We start from the raw sequence: 20,938 nt of genomic DNA, 5'->3' as shown, positions 1-20,938 counted from the left end.
TGGAGTTGGGCAAAATAATTTTGAATTATTACTTTAATTTCCTCCTCCTTGGTGGGTGAGTTCACCTTTTTCATTTATGATCCTAACAATTTGGTTTTCTTCTTCCTTTTTTTTTAAGCAAATTGATCAGAGGTTTATCAATTTTATTGTTTTTTTTTATAAAACTAACTCTTGGCTTTATTTATTAATTAAATAGTTTATTTTTGCTTTTGATTTTAGTAATTTCTTTAATTTTTAAAATTTCTAATTTTTATTTAATTGGGGCTTTTTAATTTGTCCTTTCATTTTTTTTAGTTTCATATTTAGTTCATTGATTTCCTCTTTCTCTGATTTATTCATGTAAGCATTTAAAGATATAATATATCCCCTGATAGCTGCCTTGAGTGAATCCCATAGTTTTTGGTATGTTGTTTCATTATTGTCATTATCTAGAATGAAATAATTCTTTCTATAATTTGTTGTTCAATCTAATCATTATTTATTATTTATTTAGTTTCTAATTAGTTCTGGGTCTATATCTTCCTCTCCCAAAATTGCATATGATTTTTATTGCATTATGTTCTGAGAAAGATATATTCACTATTTCTGCCTTTCTGCAATTATTAGGTTTTTATGCCCTAGTACATGGTCAATTTTTGTGTAAGTGCCATGTACTGCAGAGAAAAAGGTATATTCTTTTCTTTCCCTATTAAATTTACTCCATAAGTCTATCATATCTAAGTTTTCTAATAATCTATTTACCCTGTTAACTTCTTTCTTGTTTATTTTATGATTCGATTTATCTAAATCTGAAAGTGGGAGGTTGAGGTTTCCCACTAGTAGAGTTTTGCTGTCTCTGTCTTCCTGTAGTTCTTTCAGCTTCTACTCAAAGAATTTGGATGCTATCCCATTGGGTGCATACATATTTAGTATTGTAATCTCTTTGTTGCCTGCCATACCTTTTAGGAGGATATAGTTTCCTTATCTCTTTTAACATTATCTATTTTTGCAGCTGCTTTGTGTAAGATAAGGATTGCTACCCCTTCTTTTTTTTCACTTCAGCTGAAGCAAAATATATTTTGCTTTAACCTTTTACTTTTATATATATTTCAGTGTGTCAAATGAGTTTCTTGTAAGCAGCATATTGTAGGATTCTGTTTTTTAACCTGCTCTATTTGCTTATGTTTTAAGGGAGAGTTCATCCCATTCACATTCAAAGTTATAATTACTGTCTTTAAGGCCTTCCATGCTATCTTCCCTTTGTCTGCATTCCCCCCCCCTTTGCCCCTTTATCCATATTCCCCAGTATTTTGTTTCTGAACAACACCACCTTTAATGTGTTTGCCCTCCTATATCCACCCCTCCTGTTTCTTTACACTTTTCCTTCCCCCCCTTTTTCCTTCCCTTCCTTCTGTTAGTTCGCCCTTTCTCCATCCCACCTCTCCGTTTCTCCTTTTAATACTTGAAAGGTAGGATGTTTTTTTAAGTTAACTGAGTGTTATATGTAAGTTAACTTTAAGGTGAGTCTGATATGAGGAAGACTCAGGTGTTCCTCATCTCCCTTCTTCCCCTCGATTACAGTTGGTCTTTTGTACCTCTTAATATAATGAGATTTACCCCATTCAGTCCCCTTACTCCTATCTCCTTCCTGTTCCCCCTTTTTAAGTAGGAAGTGTTTGTAAATCATTGTATCTGAGTTATGGAAAATCCTGAGTACCCATCACTTCTGGTTAAGTAAATTTTCTCTAATACAGTTAGAGTTTTTGAGAGTTATTGGAGTCTTTCTCCTAAGTAGGGTTTTAGCCAGTTCAATCCCATTGGATAGCAGTCTCATGGAAAAGTCATGGATGTCCATCACTTCTGGCTAGGTATATTCTTTCTGTTAGAGTTACAGTTCTCAAGAGTTATGAGAATCTTTTCCCTATTCTGAGATATAGCCAGTTTAATCTCATTGGATGGCATTTTTTCTTTACCTTCCCCCCCCTTTTTTTTTTAACCTTTTCATGTGTCTCTCAAACTTCTTGTTTGATGTCCAAATTTTCTATTTAGCTCTGGTCTTTTCATCAGGAGTTGTTGTAATTCTAACATTTTGTCAAATGTCCATCTTTTCTCCTGAAAGAAAAGGCTCTGAGCTTGGCTAGGTGGTGCAGTGGATAGAGCACTGACCTTGGAATCATGAGTGCTTGAGTTCAAATTCCACCTCAGACAATTACCTAACTGTGTGGCCTTGGACAAGCCACTTAACCCCATTGTCTTGCAAAAATAAAGAAACAAAGAAAGAGAAGGCTCAGCTTTGCTGGGTAGTGCATTCTTGGCTGCATCCCAAGCTTCCTTGCTCTCCTTCTAGACCCTTAGATCCCTTAATGTTGATGCAGCCAGGTCTTGCTTAATCCTTACTTTGGCTCCTTGGTATTTAAATTGTTTCTTTCTTGCTGTTTGCAGGATTTTCTATTTCATCTGATAGTTCTGGAATTTAGCCAGAACATTTCTTGGTGGTTTCATTTTAGTATCTCTTTCCAGAGAGGATGAATGTATTTGACTATTTTGCCTCCTGGTCTCATGATAATGGCAATTTCTTATCACTAAATCATGTCATATTAAGTCCAGACTTTTTGTCTCCTCAGGGTTTTCAGGAAGACCTATAATTCCCAGGTTGTCCCTTCTCAATACATTCTCAAAGTCAGTGGTTTTGCTGATGAGCTATTTTATATTTTCTTATATTTTTTCTATTTTTTGCTTTTTCTTTAACAGACTCTTGCTGTCTCATGAAGTGATTAGTTTCCACAGACTCCATTCTTTTTTTTTAGAGAAGAATTTTCTTCATTTACCTTTAATAACTCCTTTTCCAATTGGTCAATTCTATTTTTGAAAGAGTTTTCCATTTGACCAGTTGAGGTTTTGAGAGAATTGTTTTCCTGTTGCAAGGTGTCAATTTTCTCTCCCAAATTTTCCAATTGATTTTTAAACTCTTAATTCTTCAATTAAGTCTTTCTGTGCTGGAGAGCAGCTCATATTCTCCTCAGAGGTTCTAGGTGTCTATGAGTTAGTGTCTTTTCCATTCAAGAATTTTTCTATGGACCCTCCTTTTTACTGGCTTTTCTTTATTCTCCTAAGACCTTGAGTTGGGGAGGGGCTGGTTCAGAGGTTTAGTGTTAGAATCCCTAGAGGCTTCACTCATGGAGTGTTTCTCTTCAGCTGGCCAATAGAGGTGCTAGAGGTTTTGCTCACTGGGTGTAATACCTCCTGCTGGCCAGGGGGTTGGTGCTGGTTGCTTTTTCCGGAGTGTCTGTGACCTTGATTGAGGCCCTCTTGCTTTTCCTGGAGGAAGTGGTTGAAGCTGATAAATACTTTTGTCTGGGATCAATGGTGGACTGGACCTTGGTGTTAGGTGATCACTCTCTCTATTGTCAGCTAGGTGGTTCTGCTGCTCCTGGGGCAGAAGTAGTCTGTAATTGTGTTTGTTCTGGGAAGAGGCTTCAGCTGAAATGGAGGTGTGTTCCTCCTGACCAGAGTGACTCAGGGATCTATGTCTGTAGCAGTCCGACACTGTAACTCTCCCTCCAGCCCTGCTGGTGAGCTCCAGATGGTCAGTGCCACCACCAATGTCTCTGCTCCCTAGTTGACCCAAGCTTCCACGGTAGACCATGCTCTAGCCTCATCACTAATCCAGGTGTTCGGGTTCTCAGGCCCTCAGCCTCCCAGGGCTGGAGCCACTAGTCAGGCTAATCCAAGGCTAATCCAGGCTCCCAGGTTCTCACATATCTGTGATCCTGGTAGAGTCTGCTCTCTGTGCCACGACTCACCCACGATCTTGGAAGACAAATCCTGAGGTAGATGTTCTTCTCCCGGCTTTTCTTTCTGATGTTTGTTGATCGAATTTCTGTTAAGAGGTTTGTTTCATATTATTAATGAGGGAAGATCAGGAGGCTTTAGAACTGTGCCTGTCTTCTCTCCACCATCTTGGCCGAAATTGTACTTGATGGATCTTAATGTATGGTCTTTTAAATATATTGCTGTTTTCTTTTTGGTCATGTTTTATTTTAAATATTTGTATCAGTTTGGAATTTGGACTTTGATTTTTTTCCCCTCTGTGTTTGTTCTTCCTGTTTTAGATATCAGTACCATATTTATATTATAAAATGAATTTGGTAGGTCATTTTCTTTGAATATTTTTTCAAATAGTTTATAAAGTATTGGAATCGAATATTTGTTAGAATTCACTTGTGAATCTATCTAGTCCTGGGGACTTTTTCTTAGAGAGTTCATTGATGATTGTTAATTTTTTTTTTCTTTATATGATGAAGTTTAGTATTTTTCCTAGGTCTTTTTTTATCAGTCTGGTCAGTATTTATGTTTTTGTAAGTATTCATCCATTTCACTTAAATTGTTAGCTTTTTTGCATATATATTCAAACAAAACAATTCCTAATAATATGAACAAGCATTTTTCAGATGAAGAAATTAAAATAACTGATAATTATATTAAAAAAAGCTCTAAATCATTATTTACTAGAGAAATGCAATTTAGAACAACTCTGAGGTAAGTACCTCATACATATCAGATTGGGAAATGATCAGTGTTGAACAAAATATGGTAAAACTGGACATTTGCTTAATTGGTGGATTTGTGAACTGAGCCAGTAATTCTAGAGTGTAATTTGGGAACTATATCCAAGGGACTACAACTCTGCCAACACTTTGATTCAGCAATATCACTGTATGGGTCTATACCCCAAAGAAATCATAAAAAAGGATGAAAGACACATGTAAAAATATTTATAACAACTCTTTGTAGTGGCAAAGTATTTGAAATTGAAGGGATGCCCATCAGTTGGGGAATGACTGAAAAAATTGTGAGATATTAATTTGATGGAGTGCTGTTGTTCTGTAAGAAATGATGAGCATGTAGATTTCCAAAAAAATCCTGGGAAGACTTATAGGAACTGATGTTGAGTGAAATGAGCAGAATCAGGAGATCATAATGCAGTAACATTGTGAGATGATAAGTTATGAATAATTAGGATAATGAGCATTGAATTTGCTTTGCTCTGGTTAGAGGTAGTATTAGTAAAAAGATTGTGAACTTGTCTTTCCAGCCAAATGATAGGATAAGATAGAATTTAGAGTTAGGGTTATTATTATTATTATTATTATTATTATGTTATAAAAGAGGCCCACAAGTTTATATTTTTTGGACACTCCCTAGCTGATGCTGCTTTAGCAATGATGACTGAGTCCCCTTATGATAAGAAATAAAGATCTTTCCTGCTCTCTGACTCAGAGTCTGAACTCTTGATCACTGTGTTCATTATCCCACACATCTCTATGTAGACTTATAATTGCTATAAAATGACAAAGTTCGTAGGACTTAGAAGTATCATTCTCTCATGTAGGGATATAAATAGTTTAACCTTATTGAATCCCTTAAGCTTCACATTCATGTTTAACTTTTTATGCTTCTCTTGAGTCTTGTATTTGAAAAACAAATTTTTTTGTTCAGCTCTGGTCTTTTTATCATGAATGCTAGAAAAGTAAGCTCTCTTTTTCATTAAATATCAATATTTTCTCATGAAGGATTATACCTAGTCTTGTTACCTAGGGGATTCTTGCTTTTAATACTAGTTCTTTTGCTGTCTAGAATATAATAGCCCAAGCCAGCCTTCGTGAGCTTTAATGTTGAAGCTTTCAAACCTTGTGTTATCCCAATTGAGCCTGCATGGTACTTTAATTGTTTTTTTTTTTTTTGACTGCTTATATTTTTTCTGTGACCTGAGAACTCTGCAATGTGGTTATTAATATTCTTTGGAGTTTTCAATTTGTCCCTTTTGTTAGGTGGTTAATGAATTCTTTTAATTCCTATTTTACCTTCTAGTTCTATGATGCCATTATGGCATTGATGCCCTTTTTTATCATGGCTTTCAAGTAGTCCATTATTTCTTAATTTATTCTCCTTGATCTGTTTTCCAGATCAATTCTTTTGGGGGGAATATTTTTCTTTTTCTTCAATTTTTTCATTCCTTGTTCTCTCATGGAATTATGAGTTTCTACTTTCCCATTTCTAATTTTTTTCTTACTTTCAATGTACTTATGTTCTATAATGCTTTTTTTTGTTTTTGCATTTGATTCTTAGTGGATTTTCTTATTTTAAACTTAAATACAAAAATAGAAAAAATGTCATCTAAGCAAAACATTGAGAAGATTAATAATATAAACCAATAAATTTTCATTTCAAGAAATCCTATGTAATAAATACTACTTATTGTTTTCAGAATTGTCCATCTTTTCTTTTCTTCCTTTTAGGATTTCTTCTGTTCTCTGCTGTTCACTGTATTTTTTTTTTACTTTCTTGCTCCTCCTCTAAATAAACATGGAGATATGTGTGTGTGTTTGTGTATCTGTGTGTGTGTGTGTGTGTGTGTGTGTGTGTGTGTGTGTAATTAGACATATAGTTATATTCATATATACTCCCAAATACATTTATAGGTACATACATATGCACACATTTATACACACATACATATGTATGTGTATACACACACACACATATGCACCCTGTGGTAATGGGGGGTAGTGCCTCTGGCCTCAGAAGCTTTGTCTTGGCTCCAATCTCTGTACTTACTTCCTCCTCCAAGGTCCCTTTGCACACTGTGCTGGAAACGATCTTATTCTTTGAGAACCCTCCGGTGTTTATAACCCTCAGTTCTCTCCTCTGGCCTGGAATCAAGACCTAGAACTCTGGCTGCTTCTGCCCTCCCTGGCTCTGCTGCTTCCTGCTTGCACAGGTGGTGGTCTCCCCTGCACAGCTGGGCTTGGTAACCCTGCAGCAGAGCTTCCTGTGACTGGGGAGGGGGTTCCCTCTGGCTCTTTCAGGGTGTACACTTCTCTCCTGAATCTTTATATGGTTCTGAATCTCTATATGGTTCTTCCTGTCTTCTTCAATTTTCCCATTTGGGACCACCGTTCTGTCAAAACTTTTGTTTATTTTTGCCACATGTATGTTTATCCTGAGCTGCTTTTTGACCTGTTTATGAAGGAAATTGAAAGAACTTGAAATCTTCTGACTTAACCTTCTATCTTCTCCAAAACATCTGTCCCATTTTTTTAAGCAATTTTTTTTCCCTTCAGGGAGCTTTTATACCACCTTTTCCATTAGGCAGACTTTTTTAAGGTATTGTTTTCTTCAGTTTATCTTTGATTCTTTTTTTCACATTGTTTTGTCCTTCCTTTATCAAGCTGTTTTTTCACGATTCTCTTCTATCACACTCATGTCTTTTCCCAGTATTTCATCTACCTCTCCCATTTGATTTTTAAAATTCTCTTAGAAATCTTCCAGGGATTCTTTTTTTTTTCAGCCTTCGGCCAATTCACATTTTTCTTTGAAGCTTTGCATGTAGCTGCATTGATTTTGGCATCTTCTTTGGGGCTTCCTCTTGATCTTCCCTATCATCATAATTGTTTTATGTGATCAGATCCTTCTTGTTGTTTGTTCATTTTTTTCTGCCTATTTCTTGACTTTTACCTTTATCTTATTATTGTGGTCTGCTCTTGGGAAGGAAGACCACCATCTCAAGCTTTTAAGTTTTGGTCCTGTCATTTTCAGAGCTCATACATTTCTTCTGAGGTTCTAAAATCTAAGGAGAGATGTGTTTCTTACTTTCCTTGTACGTATTCTAGTATGTGATGGCTACAGGCCCTTTTTTCATCCCTGGAATTCTGATTAGGGTCCCTGTCCTCCTGAAGCTGTGAGTTCTGTGTGCCAGTACTTCTCCTCCTCACCCTGGCCCATGAGTGGAGCCTTTGGATGGGCATGGCAGCAGTGCTGGCAAAGCACCCCCAAAATTCTCTCACAACTTTACCACCTCTGGACACCATCTGCAGAGATCCAGGCCTCTCCAAAACTTGCCCTACTGTGACATGGTCTAGTGCTGACTTGTTGGGACACCAGTGCTCTGGATTGTGCTTTACTCTCAGACCTTTTCTTTCAACCTTCTAAATTCTCATGGGCTGGGAAAATTATTTTACTATTTCCTTTTGTTGCTTCTCTCTTGGACTGGTTACTTTAAAGTTGTTCAGAGAGGAATTCAGGAGAGGTCAGGCAAGATGCCTTTAGCATCTTGACTATACCTCTCTCTGTAGATTTTCAAAAGAAATTATTTAATTTGGCAAATTTAGTATATTTATTTGAGAGTCAGTATTCATTGCTTATTTATAAATATATGTGTATGTATTATGTATATACATGTACACATCATTTTTTTTTCTTTTTAGTGTATCCCCTTTTGGCCTGAAACAACTTCTAATGAACTGCTGATTCAGGTAGAAAACAATGAAGATTTGCCAAAGAAGATAAAGATGAACAAACAAGAAAATTGTATTTTACTGAATCTGGGCAATGAAGTAAGTGACTCTTAAAAATTTCTTAGAGAAATTACCATGTAATTTAATTCTTCCCTTGGCTTAAGAAATAACAGTGTAATGTAAATCAAAGGTAAACATGTATTTCTTCCTTGCTTTTTTAAAAATGAAACATTGGGGGCGGCTAGGTGGCGTAGTGGATAAAGCACCAGCCTTAGAGTCAGGAGTACCTGGGTTCAAATCCAGTCTCAGACACTTAATAATTACCTAGCTATGTGGCTTTGGGCAAGCCACTTAACCCCATTTGCCTTGCAAAAAAAACTAAAAAAAAAAACAACCCAAAAAAACAAAAATGAAACATTGGTAATACTTGCCAGTATTTCATAAGCTGCTTTGAAAAAGTTCTAACTTATCTTATTTTTACTTTTTTTTAAATTGCATTTAAATAGCAAATATAGCTAGAAATTTGACATTTTTAAATTGAAATATAATTTAACTTTCATTACCATGTATTTATATGCATTTGTATATATGCATATAATGGACAGATATATGCATCTTTTCCTTGAAGGAATTTATTTAAATTTATGCCTCTCTTGTGTTGCTTCAGTCTAGAATGAAAAGTTTAAATGAGACTTTCCACAGTCTCTCAGAGTTATATACCAAAGACTTAAAATGGGAGGTGTTGAAGTCTTATAGTTTGCTTAACTTAGTAGTCTGTGATATAAAATGTTAGATTAATCTCTGAGGGATCTAAACACTCCACTTTCTTTTCTTCTCCCTGCCCTACTTTTTAAATTAATACAGTTTATCTCAGAGCCATGTGAATAATTCTGTAAAGTATAAATCAATTAGTAATAATTTTTTAATCACCTACTTTATGTTAGTCATTGAGGATACAAAAACATGAAATTTCCTTTCCTCAAAGACCTTAACATTCTACTCAAAGTGATAAAATGAACACATACAAGTATGAGCAATATATATGAATAGATTATAGAACAGTTTATGGAGACAGACACTAGCAGGTAGTTGAATCAAGATGGATATTTAGGAGGCTGCAATTAAACTGAACTTTATCTTATTTATTTATTTGTTCATTTATTTATTTATTTTCAATTTTCAATTTTTCCCCTAATCTTGCTTCCATTCCACCACCCCTAACAGAAGGCAATCTGTTAATCTTCACACTGCTTCCATGGTATATATTAATCTCAGTTGAATGTGATGAGAGGGGAAATCATATCCTTAAGGAAGAAAAATAAAGTATAAGTATAAAATATAACAAAATTATATAGTAAGGCAATGTTTTGTTTTTTTTTTAATTAAAGGTAATAGTCTTTGGTTTTTATTCAAACTCCACAATTCTTTTTCTGGATACAGATGGTATTCTCCATCACAAATAGCCCAAAATTGTGCGTGATTGTTGCACTTGTGGAATGACCAAGCCCATTAAAGTTGGTATCATCCCCCATGTTGCTGTTAGGGTGTACAATGTTCTTTTGTTTATGCTCATCTCATTGAGTTGAACTTTAAAGAAAATTAGAGATTCTAAGAAATGAAGCTATAGGGAGAGTATATTCTAGGCATGATAAAGTTCTAAGCACAGTCATTGCAAAATGGGAGATGAAATAGAATCTGTGAAAGACCACCAACTTTGAAATCAAAGAAGTTGAATTTGAGTACTTAATGAGAATTAATCTAGAAAGATAGATTGGAGAGAGAGGATAGGAAATAAAGTCAAAAGGGGCAGTTTATATTGATGCCCAGAGGTTACATATAAAAGCATTTTACAAATTATATAAGTTAATGTGAGAATTATTTTTTTCTTGTTGCTTATTATAAGTAGTATTTTTAAAAATAATTAACATTACTTCATTTTATTGAAGATTGTATAAGGTCTTAATTGGGTTAGAAAGTCAATTGTTTAATTCATTGTTCACTGATTAATATAAAATATTTTCCAACAGTAATAAAAATGTAATATTCTAGATATACTTCTATGTGATTAAAATTTTAAAAGTAGAAAAACATTTTATGGAAAGGCATTTACTATTCCAAATATCAATGTAAAATCTTTTGCGTGAAGAAGCTGATCTATATTAAATAACAAACCAAACTAGACAATAAAACCAAAAATAATCATAAAATATCAAAAAAGATTAGCTTTTTCTAGAAATTTAATTATTTCCTTGAAGTTGAAAGTGCTGGAAATTATTTGTCTCACATCATATATACTCAGTTTTTCATTAATGTTGAAGTAATTGTTTAGAGAGACAATGTAGAAACTTTTTAAATTTCTGGGAAGTTTTCTGTCTGCCTTGCTAGAGGCAGGTCTCCACAAGGAGCTGTGCCCTTCTCTTCCCCCAAACAACTTAACCTAGAGAGTTGAAACAGCTTTGTGGTCTGGGTCCTGTTTCATGTGCTCCAACCACATTTAATAAATACCAGCTGTTTGTGGGGAACTCACTGTGCTAATTGACTTGGATAAGGAAAATGAGGAAATTTTCCTGTGCTCAATTAAGAAATTTTGTAAAATTATGGTGATATGTGTTCTCTGTCATTTTGTCTACTTTATAATCATTTGTTCACAAGTATTGATAAGTTGTGGGACATTGCAAGTCATAGTAATCAAGCTGTCACTTAGTCCTCTTTCCCTAAATTGTCTAATCTCTCCTCTCTTAAATTACTAAATTACTTGAGAAAGTCTTCTATATTTTATTGCCTTTTACTTTCTCAATTCCTTGCAGTCTGTCTTGTAATCTCTTCACTCACTCTCCATCTCCAAGATTACCATTTCTCTATCAATTTCCAAATTCTTTATCTTTTCAGTCTTTCTTTCTTGACTTTTTTTTTTTAGCATTTGAAACAGTCCTTGCCTCTTTCTGTAACCTTTCCTCTCTTTCTTTTTATAACTCTTCTCTACTGGTTTTCTTCCCACACTCTCGACTACTCTTCGGTCCCCTTCATGTGATAACATGATTATAATCCTTGTCTGTGTACACTAAGGGAATTTGATTTTATTTGCCAAAGTGAACACTTATTGCAATTTTATTTGTAAAGGGTAAATTTAGCAAACTAAATTTCATTTATCAAACAAACTAAAGAAACTTAAATTTAACTACACTTAATGATAAAAATTAACAATAAAAATTACTTTAAAATTCAAACAATAATAAAAAATAAAATAAAATTCAAACAATAAAAAATTTAAAATACCAAAAATTTAAAAACACACAGAAGAGACTAGATGGAAGATTAGAAGGGCATGTAGATAAGCAGGGAAGTATTGGAAGTACCATGTTAAATTTGAAACATACTTAAAAATAAACTAAAAACAACCAGACTCTACATAACAATTCACAATCTCATATGAAGTTTCTTTATTGTTGTTGTTTTTTATGGAAAAGTAATTTTGTTTATTGATGTTAATCAAATTCCAAAAAGGAAAAAAAATTGAATAAAAATTTTTGCTATAGTGATAGCCAGGTATTTACCAAGATAAGGTCAGTTTTCATGATCTCTCTTTAACCCTATAATGAATATATAAATTGGGATGGTACTTGTTATTTCATTGATGTGGAGGGCACCCAGTGAGGAACTTCTTCTAACCAATAGAAGTTTTTATCTTTTCTGTAATATACAGTTCTAATTAGTTACTAAGAGTAGCAAGAGCTTAAGTGATTGCCCATGTCACACAGCATATGGGTAACCTAACTAGTATATGTCAGAGGTAGACTAGGACTAACATCCTCCTGATTTCTTGCTCATTCTCTGTCCACCATGCCCTGAAGGCACTAGGAATAATAAAGTTAACTTGATAATGAACTAGTCCACATTCACCAAAATAGATTATAGTCATGTTCTTCTTGGAGAGATTGAGATGAATTAAAGATTTACATTCCTTAATCATACCACTGTAATTAACTAACAGTCAGTCATTGTACAAAATAATGAGTGATTCAAGCTTTTCTTGCCACATTGTATTTCTTGGTGTTTTTTGCCCTTGCTCTAGTTTTAAAAGTTCCTTTTGTATAACCAGTTTGCAGCAAATATAGGCTACATTTGTGAGAATCACCCTTGCTCTGCCAGCACAATGAGTTACAGCATTGGCACATTATATTTTTTAATTTGTTTTGACCTGTGCTAGCATTAACAACACTCTTTCACATGGGTAACGAGTAAACTCTAAGAAGATTGGACATGGGAACATGTCTAGGTTATGAAGGAGTATAAACATTAAACAGAAGATTTTGTATTTGATCCTGGGAGTCACTGGAGTTTATTGAATGGGGATGGAAGGGAAGGGAAGGGAGTTGACATGTTGAATTTTAGGAAAATTGCTAGTGGAATGGGGTGAGACTTGAAGGCAGACTGACCTACCAGCAGGCTATTGGAATAGTTCAAGCATGCAGATAAGGGCCTGCACCAGAGTGATGGCATTGCGAGAAGGGGAGAAAGGTGAAATTGATAGACCTTTACAACAGGTGTGTGTATGTGTTTGTGTATGTGTGTGTGTGTGTGTGTGTGTGTGTGTGTGTGTGTGTGTGTCTCTAAGATAATAAGGACTTGATGATAACATTTAGGTTGTGAACCTGAGGGAGTTGGAGAGTAGAATTGGAGGACTAGGACCTCTGATATGAGGGCTTACCCAGAACTTTTCAGGACTGCTCATCTACCTTGGGTGGATCATACAACTTTTTCCTGTAGCTCCAAGAAGCTGCAGCATGTGCATTGGACATACCTTGGTAAAACTGTCTCTAAACCAGGTGAGGGTAACTCACAGGTAGATCTCAGTCCCATTTGTAAGATAGGAGAATGACTACCCCAAGCATGAGAAGACTTTTCCCAGAGGAATGAACAGATAGTATGAGGGTAACTAAAACAGGTGCTGCATCCAGGGCCACTGCTAAGTCATCTTGATTTTTGTCTGGCTAATAACTTGGAAGAGAGAGTGAGGCATGATGATTTTTGTGTAACTTTGCCTCATTTAAATTCAATTTGTTCACAAGCATTGATGCCTTGGTCCTCTTTAGCTGTAATATCCATGGTCCTTTGAAAATGAAGCACTAATATCTGTTCTAATCTCCTCCTCCTACCTTGTACTCCTGTCTTCAGTTCTGAGGTTCTGATAAATGTATGTAACCTTTATACTGACATATAACTCCCCAGCCAAGTTTAAGCCTTGCAGCTTCATAACCTTGTCCACGACTCCTCACTTTTCTGTTTTAACTTTGAGAATAATATTTACCTGAACTGTGCTTTGAAGAAAGCTAGGCATTCTAATGGGGAGTTAAGGAGAAAGGATATCACTACCATTGAGCAAAGGTATATAGGCTAAGTAATATTATTTTGGGGCAATAGCTAATAGTTTTAATGGAGTTTAATGAAGTGTAATATACAAGTCTAAGAATACCACTAAATACCCAAATTTTTGTACAATTTTTTAAACTATACATCTTTTTATTCATCCAAATATAAGACATTTATCCCTATTCAGTTTTCACCTCATTAAATTTGACCCTCCCTTCTAGCATATCAACATAATTTTTAATCTGTACCTTGTCATACAGTACATTATCTTTGTTTTTTCTGCAAATTTGATGATCTCCATCCCTGATTTTTTTCCAAGTCATTGGGTTAATTGTTAAACATTATAGGACAAAGGAGGGAGCCATGTGACAGTCCTAAATTTGGCATCAGACCATTAATGGTTAAGTCATTCAAACAGTGAATCATTTATCATTTACTATTGTAAAGAATCCATCTCTGTCTTTATCACATGAACTTAGTGAGAGATTGCCAGATCTGTGGTTAAAATTTAGGCAAACTATTTCAACAAAATTTTTCTGATATTCCACTTTGCCTATTAATGAAAAGATAGTGGTGAAATGTTGTTATTGCTATTTCAGTAATTTAAATCATGTTTGACTCTCTGTGACCCTATTTGGGGTTTTCTTGGCAAAGATACTAGAGAGGTTTGCCATTTCCTTTTCCATCTTACAGATGAGGAACTGAGGCAAATAGCGTTAAATGACTTGCCAAGGGTCACACAACTAAGTGCCTGAGGTCAAATTTGAACTCAGTACTTAATGACTCCAAGGTCAGTGCTCTACTCTTCCGCCTAGCTGCCCTTAGTGGTGTAATTTATAATAACTATCTGATAAAATAAGTTTCACTCTTTGATGTGAGAGTCTGTATAGAAAGGTTTGAACTTAGCAGTCAGGTCTCTTCTATTCACCTTGTTAAAATATCTTCAGTTTCTTTAGATGGGGTCAGTGTGTGTGTGTGTGTGTGTGTGTGTGTGTGTGTGTGTGTTTTATGACAGTGTTTTTTCAGACTGTTTACTCTGGGTTACTTTCTTCTACCCCAGTAATGACTTCTCACCTCATCCTTTAGCTGAAACTGTCTTCTCCCAAAATTACTAATGATTTTTAAATTGCCAAATCTAGTAGCCTTTTCTCAGTTCTTTGGCCTTGATTTCTCCAGCATTTACCATAGTTGATCTCCTGGTTCTCCAGGTTACCCTCTCTTTAGGTTTTTATGATACTTGATTCCTCCTCCAATCAATCTGACCACTCCTTCAGACTTTTCCTAGATTTTTTCATAGTATGCCAAGCCCACCTAAGTGTACCCAATGGACATTTTCCTAGGACCTAGAGACCTCTCAGGATCAAGTGCCCTTAGATCCAAGTCTCTTACGCCTAAACCATAAGGGGTTACCCCCAACCTTCAGTCACCCAAATGGACCCTCCAGGAATCTAGTACCCTCAGATTCCAAGGTCTAGGCTTACTGTCTTTTGGGTCTCTGTGCACTGAAGTTTAAAGACTGTTTTTGTCCCCACTGACAGTCAGGTTCTTGCCACAGATTTACTGTTCTCTTCCTACCTAGTCTCTCCACTTCAGCTCATTTGCATAGAGGGGAAACCAAGGCTTCCCAGAAAATGACAAACTGTCAGAATTTGTGGCAGCAACTCTTATTTTGCCAAATATTGAGAAGCTGAGGTCCCCAATGGGCATGCTATACCAGTGACGAGCCCCCAAGCTATGTAGGACAAATGCCACTTAAATAAATTTTGGAGATCTCTCAAGGTATGGAGAGAAAGCTTTATTCATTTCTTGATGAAGGGGCCACAATCAATTAGACAGACTGAGGCCAAAGTGAAAGGTCCAACAATCACATTTATACTAAGGAAATCCCCCCCCCCCCACTGACCCACCCTCCTTAATGAGGAATAAAGCATAAAATTCAAACTGAAACCAGATTATCTCTTTAGCCCTAGGAATTGAATGATTATCCTGACATCAACAGATAAGGTGAGGTCAGTTGACTCTTCACCAATATCCCAGAAGTTTGTTTTGTCAAGGGTAGAGGGCCACATAGTTAAACAAATTCAATCTATAATATTCTACTGAAGAAATCTCAGACTTTATCCCACTCAATCCCTCCTCTTTTATTTTGATGAGATTTCTTCAAATTTCTGAGTTGGCCCATAAGTCTAAATAACAACTTCCTGATCACCTCCTTACTTCCCAGGGACCCTTTTAGATAAGCCCTGTAATCACCATGATAACAGGTACATTTCCAAAGTTACTGCATCTCTTTCCACCACAAGTTTTTATACCAATGTCTTTAGAAAGGTCTTCCTGGTTCCAAAATTGATCAAACTAAATTCCTGATTTTGTGTCATTGGATCAACCCCAAGAATAGCTAATATACCTAGTGATGTTCCTTAAATTATTTTTCTTGCAAATGGCCATTTCTGCACTTTCCTTGCAAGTCCATACTAGCTCATAATCAGTTTCCCTTAATAAATGCCCCAATTTGTGCATCTTTACAAACGATCCAGGTACCATCATGAATCTCACATGAGTCTGAGGGCACCTATCTCTAAATTGTACAATCTAGAATATATGCACCCTGCTTCTGGACATATTCAGACATATTCTACTCCCCTTGTAAATATCCTGGCCAGTCAGTTATAAACAATAGTCACTCTGAACTGACTCAGTCGCATGCCACTAGTGTTTCTCTCCTCTGGATCAGAATCCTGTGCCACAGTGCACCTCTGATCAGGGACTGAAAATCTAGGTCAGACCCAGGTATACTGCCACCCACTAATCTCTCTTTCTCTCTCAATGCAGAACATTTTCACCCTGCCTCCCCTCTTCCTTTCCATTAGGAGAAGGGCATAAGTAGGGGTGTCACACTTACAGAGTCAAGGGAAAGTTACAGATAAATAGTGTACACATAGGGGAGAAATGGTGGAGATGGAACTGGTTCAGTGTCTCTCCTCTCCTCTCCTCTCCTCCCTTTGAGGCATCCAGTGTCTTTGAGCATCCTCTGAATCTGTTCCAAAAAGTCCTTTCCAGCTCTGTTGACTACTTGTCTTCTGGTAAAGAAACTGCTTAATATCTTAATTCAGTTCAAAATGTATGTCTTCCATCACAAAACAATGAGATTCTGGAGCTTATTACAATTTACATTTTGCCTTACTGCCATATTGACACACATACTTCACTTTTAACACTTTTAATTTCTATTAATATTTTACTATATGAGCAAACTCACAAGCTTGTAACATATACATTCAACAGTCATCTTTGTTCTTTCTGAGTACCCAACATGTGGTTTAAAATAAAACAATTATATACAATAGTAAATTGTACCAATCATTTTTTTCCAAGGCTCTAAATTCTACATTTTCCCTCTGCTCCCTTCCCCCCACCCCAGGCTGTCTGACATTGTCTACATTGTTTCCATGCCATACATTGATGTAAATTGAATGTTGTAAGTGTAAACATAAGAATAAACATACCCCCCCCCCCCAAGAAAATAGGAAACCTCAAGAATAGAGAGAGAGAAAAAAAAATTGTACTTCAGTCTGTATTCAGATTCCAACTCTGTCTCTGGGGTGAGATCCTTTCTTTATCATAAATCCACCAGAGAAGTTGCTTCAATATTTTTCCCTCAGTTGCTATCACTAACTGTACCTCTACTCTATTCCTCCCCACTCTCATTTATTCTATTCTCTCTCTCTCTCTCCTTTCATCCTGGCCCTGTCCAAAAGCGTGTTGCATCTGAGTACCCTCTCCCTTGATATTTCCTCTCTTCCTTCACCCATTCCCCCCTTTCCTCCCATCCTTCTCCAGGGCAAGACAGATTTTCTCACTCTATTAAGTGAGTATGCCATTTCCTCCCTGAGCCATTTCCAATGAGAATGAAGGCTCACTCATTCCCCCTTTCCTTCCCTCCTCTCCTCCATTGAAAAAGTTTTTTTTGACTCCTATGTGAAATCTCTCAGCTTCTTCATCATCTCCTTTTCCTTCCAGTACTTTCCCCCATCACCTTTTCACTCCATCCCTTTACCACATCATACCATTATATTTCACACCTTCCTATGTCCTGTCTATATATGCTCCTTCTAGTCACTCTTATAAATGAGAAATTTCATAAAAATTATCAATATCTTCTTCCTGTGCAAGAATACAAACAGTTCAACATCATCAAGTTCCTCATAGTTAGTCCCTCTCTTCTACTCCCTATATGGTTCACCAGAGGCCTGAACTTGGAGATCAAACTTTCTGTTCAGCTCTTGTCGTCTCATTAGTATAGTTTGAAAGTCTCCTGTTTCATTGAAAATCCATCTTTTCCCCTGAAGGAGGATGTTCACTTTTTCTGGGTAATTGATTCTCGGTTGTAAACCAAGATCTTTTGCCTTCTGGAATATCATATTCCAATCCCTACGAGCCCTTAATGTAGATGCTGCCAGATCCTGTGTAATCCTGACTATGGAGCCTCAGTAGTTGAATTCTCTGTTTCTGGCAGCTTTTAGAATTTTCTTTCATTTGGGAGTTTTGGAATTTGGCTATAATATTCCTGGAAGTTTTTCTTTTGGGATCTCTGTCAGGAAGTGATTGGTGAATTCCCTCAATTTCTATTTTACCCTCAGCTTCTAGGATCTCAGGGCAATTTTGCTGTATTATTTCTTGAAAAATGAAGTTTAGGCTCTTTTCCTGGTCGTGGCTTTCAGATAGTCCAATAATTGTCAGATTATTTCTTCTGGATCTGTTTTCAAGGTCAGTTGTTTTTCCAATGAGATATTTCACATTTTCTTCTAATTTTTAGCCTTTTTGGAAGAGTTTTATTTCTTCGTGATTTCTTGCAAAGTCATCAGCTTCCTTTAGTTTCATTTTGCATTTGAAGGAGTTATTTTCTTCAGAGAGCTTTTTTATCTCCTTTTCCAGCTGGCCAATTCTGCTTTTTAAGGCATTCTTCTCATTTGCCTTTTGTTTTGCTTTTTGCATTAGGCCTGAACTAGCTTTTAACATTATTTTCTTCAGTATTTTTTTGTATTTCTTTCATGATTTTTCTGCATTGCTCTCGTTTCTCCTCCCAATTTTTCCTCCACCTCCCTGAATTGCTTTTCAAAGTCTTTTTTGAGCTCATCCACAGTCTGAGCCCATTTTCTATTTCTCTTGGAGGTTTTGGATACAGAAGCTTCAATTTTATCATCATCAGAGTATGTGTTTTGCTCTTCCATAGGACTGAAGTAATTCTCTATGGTCAGATTCTTCTTTCCAAGGTCTTAAGCTCTCTAGCCAGTGCTTTGATATGTAGATGACCGCAGCATTGCCCTCTGCCCTGAGGCTATAAGGTGGGATCCAGCTATCTTAGTAAGGAAGTGTAAACTGCACCCTGAGTCTGAGTGTCATGAAGAGCAGAGAAATCTGTGCAGACTTCCCTTACCTTCTCTGCGGGTGCAGGATACTTTCTCCTGATTCTCGCTGCGGGTTCTGTGGTCGGTGCTCCTCACTCCACACTCACCCAGGGGCAGCAGAGTTCTCTCCTCTTCCCTTCAAGCTGTTGCTGGTGATCTCTGGTCTGGACTGGGCTTTGCTGAGCTGGGCTGGGCTGCACAGTGGCTTTTTTCCCCACCCCAGGTCTTGGTGAAGCACACCTTTCCTATGGAGGTTCTAAGTTATCTTGGACTGGGAAAATGTATCAGTCAGTCTTTCTGTGGGTTCTGCCCCCTCTCAATTTTGGCTAGAGCCCCCATTTGTTTTTTTTTGGGGGGGTTGGGGGGTTGGAGTTGTGGGGAATTCTGCCTTCATGCAGCCATCTTTGCTCCGCCCCTCAACCTTTGTTCTCATTACAATGACTCAAACATCCTTAACCAAAATGATATTTTTTCCCAAATATTCCCATATTTTCCTTTTCCTGGTATACTTATCTAACTCACATTCCTTTCCTTAATCTAGTATTCGAAACTGTAATTATCCTCAGAATTTCCCATTCTTCTCCTTACTTCAATAATCCCCTCTAACACAAAAACTAAGGAAACTTAATTCCTATCTTAGCATGTAACAGGTGTCAGAGCCAGACACCTAACCTATCTCTGGCTATTAGAACCAATTCACCTAAAACTTTTTTTTTTTAGTTTGCTTAGTAACTAACTATAAAGATCCAGGACATTAAGGTAAATTCCTTTACAGATAAAAGTATTGAATGTCAGTGTCCAGGCAGGACACGTGGGTAAGTCAAATGTCTTAGGCCAGATTTATTCTTCCAGGTGAGATATTATCCAAATGTCATTTTGGGGAAATAAAGTCTAATAAATCCAACCTCAGCCATACTGAGAAGCCACCCCTTCGGCTGCCCATCCCTGTCACCTGACATCCTTGGCCCATTGGCTTCCTTGGCTCCAAGAACATAACATTTACCCAGTAGCATTTCTTTTTGTTGACTATCCTGGTATCTGACATAAGAGAAAATCAATTAAAAGTCCTGTGATCTAAAATGATTGTTTTACCTAGTTAGAACTTCCAGTGAATACAATTCACTAAATTCCAATTATAATCTTAATGGAGTCCAAATTAATGAAACCTCCTACCTAAAGCTTGGATTATCCTTCCTGGGTGTTTGCCTAAAACCATGTATTCTAAGTATGACTGGCCCTACAGGCCTATCTCCTAATTCTTACTAGAGACATCCCTTTGTATGAAATCATATCTACTCTATCTGTATATAAAGATGGTATATCAGATTCCCCTTGGCTAGAGAAACCTCCTTCTAGTCTGTTGTATCTTACAACAAATAAATGCTTCATTTGTCTAGGAGATTGCACAGAGAAATATCAAATTATCTTTTGTTTATCTTTCCTATATTATATAGTACTTCTACTTCAAAGCAAACAACCACTGCTTTGTAATATACATATATAGATCCAAAATATTCCCAATTCACATACATAGCTATAAACTTCTATCCATAAACTTGTTTACCTGTACAAATTTTGTCAAAATGTTACAACACTAGTATCCCTCTTTTAAAACCTGCAGTGTGCTTTCCAAAACTGCAGTTCAGAAACTTTAGAAACATGTGTTATCAAATATTCATTAAACATGATTTCCTTTCATTAAAGGAGTCTCTTAACCCCTGGATCTTAGATATTTTTTTCCCAATCACATGTTCCACCTGTGGAGGGATCTCTTTCCCTTTAAGACTTCTCTCCTGTCTATCCACTCTCCCTCCAAGGGCAGGTGGGGCTCTCAGATGGATTTGTTCTAGGGTTCAAGTCTTAACAAGATGGTGGATGGGATTG

The 20,938-nt window shown here is 36.4% G+C and overlaps 1 protein-coding gene across 6 annotated transcripts in view; it reads left to right on the top strand.

The window, feature by feature from the left end:
- Positions 1–20,938, top strand: part of VPS13A (vacuolar protein sorting 13 homolog A) — a 349,000-nt gene that overhangs the window by 233,531 nt on the left and 94,531 nt on the right. For all 6 annotated transcript variants that reach the window (XM_074196703.1, XM_074196708.1, XM_074196704.1 and 3 more), the window contains one exon: positions 8,247–8,375. In XM_074196703.1, coding sequence (XP_074052804.1) covers positions 8,247–8,375 — 129 coding nt within the window. The remainder of the gene's footprint in view (positions 1–8,246; positions 8,376–20,938) is intronic.

Source organism: Macrotis lagotis, chromosome 8 (assembly GCF_037893015.1).
Source record: "Macrotis lagotis isolate mMagLag1 chromosome 8, bilby.v1.9.chrom.fasta, whole genome shotgun sequence".
In the NCBI taxonomy this organism is placed as follows: domain Eukaryota; kingdom Metazoa; phylum Chordata; class Mammalia; order Peramelemorphia; family Peramelidae; genus Macrotis; species Macrotis lagotis.
This window is presented reverse-complemented; position numbering and strand designations above follow the sequence as displayed.